This window comes from Akebia trifoliata, chromosome 8, assembly GCF_017979445.1.
Source record: "Akebia trifoliata isolate Shusen 1 chromosome 8, ASM1797944v1, whole genome shotgun sequence".
NCBI lineage: Eukaryota > Viridiplantae > Streptophyta > Magnoliopsida > Ranunculales > Lardizabalaceae > Akebia > Akebia trifoliata.
In genome coordinates, this window is record NC_141382.1 from 6,407,546 (window position 1) to 6,413,714 (window position 6,169).

A 6,169-nucleotide genomic window follows, 5' to 3' on the forward strand; every position below is an offset into this window, starting at 1 on the left:
GGAATACTCTGCATTTTGGTAAATATTTGAGGTACTTTTGAAACCGATAACATATGCACCTTGACTCTGGTCTTTTTTGAGAAACTAGCTAAAATGGCACAATTGCCCTCTCATCGTCATCCTTTTGCAACAACTTCCTATCTTTAAACCTTGAGAACAAAACAGGTTTTTTTTTTTTTGGTGGCAATGTTCAGTTATTTGGAAAGTGAGCTTGGACAAGCTAGTTTCTTTTTTAACCCTCAATGGTTTGTGGGGAAATGCCTTTTGACTCTGGTCTTTTTCGAGAAAGTAGCTGAAATGATCCAAACACCCTAATCTATTTTTGTCACACCCCTTGTTAGCAATCTCCCTTTTAACTCTTGAAAAAATTACGAGTTTTTTGTTTTTTTCAATGAAAGTATCATTCTCCGGATTATTAAACTATTCTGAATAATTTACGGATTTTAAGTTTGAAAAAATAAAACATGGATTTTATGACTTACAACTATTATGAATTTTTATAAAACTCGATGGAAGAAAAATGCTATTATAACTTGTTGTATGTTGCAAAGTGTAAACTTGTAAATTGTGACATGTAACACAAGTCGACTTTCAAGCGGTTATATTTCAAAAGTTTGGAAGAATTCACGTTTTTACATGATTAATGACACGACCCTTAACATTTATTTGAGATTATATCTTAATTTTTCAAATTGATGATTTGTCCCTTGACTTTAGTCTTTTTTTAAAAATTAATGGAGCAATAATCTCAATGTCCTCGTTATCACCACCATCATTATTATCATATCATTAACATCACCATCACTATTAACATCACTATCATATGGCTAAATTTTTAAAATGAAATGGATAATATCTGTATGAATCATATGCCAAATATTTTTCATTTATCGAATTTTTCGTAGAACTTTAGACTGGATTTTTACAATCCAAAGTTGAACAGAACTCGATTTTTTCACAAATCGAATTTTTGTTGTATTTCGAATTGCTAACAAGAGTCACACCAACTTCTTACTTTGTAACACTTTATAATCAATGAAATGACATATAAAGAGAAACACACACATGAACCAACTCTTTGAAATTCTCCCACCTCTCTCTCTCTCTGGTTAAATAAATCCCAATATCATCTTGACATTATGGTTATCATTGGTTCCTAAATTAGAATTGGCATGAGAAACGATAATATGGTGCATGGATCCTTTTACTCTTGTGCTCCCATCATAGAAGCAAGGATCAATTGATCTGGAATTTTAATTCATAGGCTTTAACACAAATAAATATCTGTTTAATTGAATTATTTCTCATTGGCCCAATTGGATTCATGATTGATCAATTTGATGGTTCAGATTCAGTTATTGTGGAGAGACAAAGAGTGGGGGTGGTTTGAAAATTATCCTATTAGTGTCATGAAGTGGACCGCTTCTAGAAGCAGAGATGGCCTTCTAATCACAGTCTAGGCATGTGACATGCACACGTTCAAAAAGTTCTCATGAAAACCTCTATTGGCTAGCAAGGACTGACATGTCAATTATGCACTTTATCACTGCCATCTGCGATTGGGTCCCCAATATATTGACTCTGTCTCTGCTTTGATTTTTTTTGCGAACTTAGATTATTCTATGGTCCAACATCTTTTAATCCGACTTTTTTATTTTTTAGTGGAAAAAAAAAATGTTATTTGAATATTAATATGGGAAATTTGTAAAATAATTATAGATATTTTTATTTATTTTCAAAGTGTTGAAAAAATTATTACATAGTGTCGACACTTAGAGAAATTAATTATTATTATTTTCTTTTTTTCTTGTTTGCTTTACTACTATTTTACTTTTTCAATAAAAATTCTTCCTTCATATCTCTACAAACCTCTCTAATTCATGGCGTCATGCCTTACGACCCCTGCTTTTCTTAATATCTAAACTAGGAAAGTCAAGGTTAAGTGTGATTTTCTTTTATTTTTGATTCTTGTTATTTTCTATCTAAACCCACCAAGGGTTGTTGTAATAAAATCCAATAATTCCAATAACTAGTAAAAGCTTAAGCATGATTTTCTTCTATTTTTTTTTATTCTTGTAATTTTCTATATAAACCCACCAAGGGTTCTTGTAATAAAATCCAATAATTCCAATAATGTTTCTTCAACAAGTGTGGACATCCTAAAATAATCAAAGGAGGCTTTTCTAATTTAAACATCAAAAGCATCAACTGGAAGAGATGTTGTCCTGTGAAGAGAGTGTGGAAGCAATGCCCCACCATAGAAACTCTTGGAAGTGAACAAGTGCTCTGGACTGCACGATTCGATCGTTGCCTTGCAATGTTGGTCCTTTCGGATCTCCGAATTGGGGGAGATATTATGAACATGAGCCAAGTAAGAAGAACCACACTTCCCTGAAGAAACTGATTTTATGAGATTCTCATTGCTCTCTCCTTGTACCGAGGTTGACATAGGAAGACATGTCATGTGTTCCCTAGTGTCGAAGTCAGGAGACCAAATTGGAGCTTTTGAATTTGCTTCTAATTGTAGAATTTTAAGCTCCTTCATCTCCATTAACTCCATCTGATATTTGGCTTTGAGCCATCTAAATTCCTGCCTTACCTCATTCCCATAATCATCTGAGATTACATGAACCGACGAGTGAATTTTGGGGTATGTAGAATTTCTTGCAGTGGGTTTATGATTGGCCACAACAATCACGCTCTTATCAATTATGCTCTCAGAGGTTGAGTAATCCAATTGTTCGAGTCCATCGAAAGGGGATTTGCTTGATCCTTCGGAACTTAATTTGGGAACATATTGATTTCCATCTGATTGGCTTGAGACCATGGGTGCTCCCTTGGTTACACAATGTTCCACCCCGTCCACATTGTATGTGATCTCTTCGAACCTACCGCGCGTGGCAGCGCATCCGTGTCGTGAACAGTGAAGAACTTGCATATTTTTGTTACTTGGATTATTCAAGGAGAACAAATCGATAAGGGAACCAATGGAGGAACTGTTGGAGGCACAATTGTGACACAAACTTGCATTTGCAAAGCGGGGACTTTCTTCTATGCCTGGCCCTGGCTTCCACTTGGGTACCAACGAAGCAATCTCACCGTCGATCATATCTGCTATACTAATCACATCTTGGTCAGTTATATCCAACTCTGCAACCATTTCGGTTGCAACACTCAACGCTGTATCATTCTCAATGTCGAATGGGAAGTAAATGTTGCGGACCCGCCCTGCAGGGAGAATCAGCATTGATGATTCAAGTAACACAAATAAAAGAGTATAAAGTACACAAAAGTGGAAGATAGATTCTAAATCACTCAACCTTCTTTATCAGCAATTCTAATCCTTAAAAAGATGCTACCATCTTCTTTCCTCCTTCCCTTGATTGTGATGTCTACATTTGGGGAATGTTCATCTTCATTGCAAGTGAAGAGCTCAGTACCATTGGCTTCAATCTCGATCGGATGAAATCCCCACTCATTTTCAAGTTCGACATCAAGATCACTCGAGTATCCATTGAACAAAGAACCATTACTACCATGATGAAGCTCAATGAAAGGCTGCATTAGGAGAGGACCCATTCCATCGATTTTTCCCGAATACTCTATCGGCCTTATGTTGGCTCCACAATTATCAATTTGGAGAAAAGGGTCCTTCAAAAGCTCACTCGCGGGGAGTCTCTGAGACACCGTCACTAAGCATTTCTCTATGAATTGTCTCACTTCGGGATCTTTTACTTTGTACAAAGCATCTGGTTTCTCCCCCTAATGAAAACATAAAACATGTAAATACAGAGAGACCAAGTGGTGGAAACTAGTGAGAGATGGAAAGATAGAGAGTTCTTACAGAGATCACTTTCTTGTAGATCTGAGCAGGATGTGAGCATTCACTATATGGATAGTCAAAAGTGACCATTTCCAAGACACACATACCAAATGAATAGATATCAACCAATTCATTATATTCCTCCTTATACACCTCTGGGGCCATGAACTCTGGTGTACCTGAGAGAGAGAGAGAAACCCAAATAAAATCCAAAAGCTTCTAACCGAATCGATTTGCATTGGTCTCAGTTAATCGATTCCTCTCATCAAACAATTAGAAAACATAAAATCACAAGAGAGCAAAGTAATAAAATTCGGATTCGGTAATTATTCAATGGGGCTTCAATTCGGTTCATACAAGTAAATTGGTAACTTTCATAAAAAAAATTGGGAAAATATACAAAAATTGGGAAAATATAGGTTTTTGGGTTTCTTACCAAAACCCATCAGCTTCCATCGCCCTAAAAATCCCAACTTGCTCTTATTTTTTATTGTTGAAGAAAATAAAACTTTGAGAATTATGTTTTTGGGTTTCTTACCAAACCCATTAGCTTCAATCTCCTTAAAATCCTATCTTGCTCTAATTTTTGATTGTTGAAGAAAGTAAAACTTTGAGGGTGAAGAGTGAAAATGTTACTATATTTCACGGATAAATTATCAATTTTAATTGGCTAGTTAGTCACTTATAGTTATAGGGAGATATATTAATTTTTCCAAAAAATAGGAGAATTTTCTAACTAGCATTGGAATAGCAGATGTTGATTATTGTGTTCAAGGAAAAATGCATAAATAAAATGTAATTTAAAAAAAAGCTTCCATTCTAGATAATTTGAGATCTATTGATGATACTACAAGGAATTTGAAATAGGGGAAACTCACCAACACAATGGGCAGCATGGGATTTTCGAAGAATCGCAGCAAGACCGAGATCGCCAATCTTCACTTCTCCTTGGTTCCCATTGATAAAGATGTTGTCACACTTGAGATCTCTATGGATGACAGGGGGGTCATGACTATGGAGATAGAGAAGCCCTTTCAAGATCTGCCTACACCAATGCTTTACTACTCTAATGTTAACTCTCTTATGCTTCTGCCTATACCTAGCAAAAAAAAACAAAAAAACAAAAAACCCATATCAGAAAACCTATAATCTCAAATAACCATATCTCCAATCAGCTAAAAAGAAGAAGAAAAAAAAAATCATGAAAAATTCAGAAATACATACTGTCTTAGAGTCCCAGATGTGAACATCTCGGTCACAAAGTTTATATTTCTGTTTGCAATATCAACCCAAGAAGAGTAGAACTTCATAATGTTTTTATGTTTTAAAGTTTTGAGAAGATGGATTTCAGAGTAGAGTCTCCCAAGATCTTCAGGGCTTCGTAAGAAATCATAAAGCTTGACTTGGTTCCAAGCAACTTCAATCCCTTCAAACTCATCAAAGGCTCTATAACTACATCAATCAAAAAAAAAAAAAAAAAGAAGAAGAATTAGCAAATACCCATTTAAAAAAAAAACTTCAAATTTTGCAAAAAATCTTTAAAGGGTAGGAAGAAAATAAAAGAATAGAGGCTCATACACTGTCTTTGAAGCTCCTTTGCCAAGGATTTCATTGTACTGCAACCAAAAACAAGATACAAAACAAATTAAAAAAAAAAAAAAAAGAAAGAAAGAAAAAGAAGATGTGTGGAGAGTAAAGTAGAGTATAATACCCTTCCATATCTTCCAGTTGAATCAACTTCAACAAATTCATAGTAGTTTGGTTCAAGAGGTGTAAGGCCATTCATTCTGTGTTTCTATTGGTTAAGTAAGGAGTACTTAATGATATTTGTATCTTTAATTTGTTTGAGAGATTTAGAGAGGGAGATATAAGGGTGATTATCAATGATTATTGATCAAATCCTACACAAAGACTACAAAAGTAGTAGAAAATTTGTAGAGAGAGGGAGAGAGAGAGAGGTTCTTCAGTACATGATGTACATCAAAGGACAAGGCCTTCCAACTCATGTACAAAGAGGCAACATTTCAACCAACGACAAAACAACAGCAGAGAGGGCCCACTCTCTCTGTCCCTCTTCTTTGGCTTCCAACAGCTACCAGAGTGATAACTCGGCAATTTCTCGTATTATGAGATCTTTAAATATACTTGGTGAATAAAGCAGAAAGAAAATCAAAATCTCCAATTTTATTTTCTATTTTAGTTACTAACAGCACACCTTCATTCTTTTATAACATCTCAAAATTATAAAATACATAGTTTTAAAACTCGAAAACTCAACTCATTTCAAATGCTCATCAAGTTAATGACTCGAACGAGACAATAAATATGTTTAATTTATAAATAGTT

General features: G+C 34.8%; 1 protein-coding gene across 1 annotated transcript; it reads right to left on the minus strand.

The window, feature by feature from the left end:
• Positions 1 to 2,040: 2,040 nt before the first annotated feature.
• Positions 2,041 to 5,819, minus strand: LOC147395758 (putative serine/threonine-protein kinase WNK9). Its single transcript, XM_086450829.1, has 7 exons — positions 5,535 to 5,819; positions 5,402 to 5,439; positions 5,048 to 5,275; positions 4,702 to 4,922; positions 3,845 to 4,002; positions 3,321 to 3,762; positions 2,041 to 3,228 (listed from the first exon to the last, which is right to left on the minus strand). The coding sequence occupies exons 1-7, from the start codon at positions 5,607 to 5,609 to the stop codon at positions 2,189 to 2,191; spliced, it is 2,202 nt and encodes a 733-aa protein (XP_086306955.1). The 5' UTR covers positions 5,610 to 5,819; the 3' UTR covers positions 2,041 to 2,188.
• Positions 5,820 to 6,169: the final 350 nt, after the last annotated feature.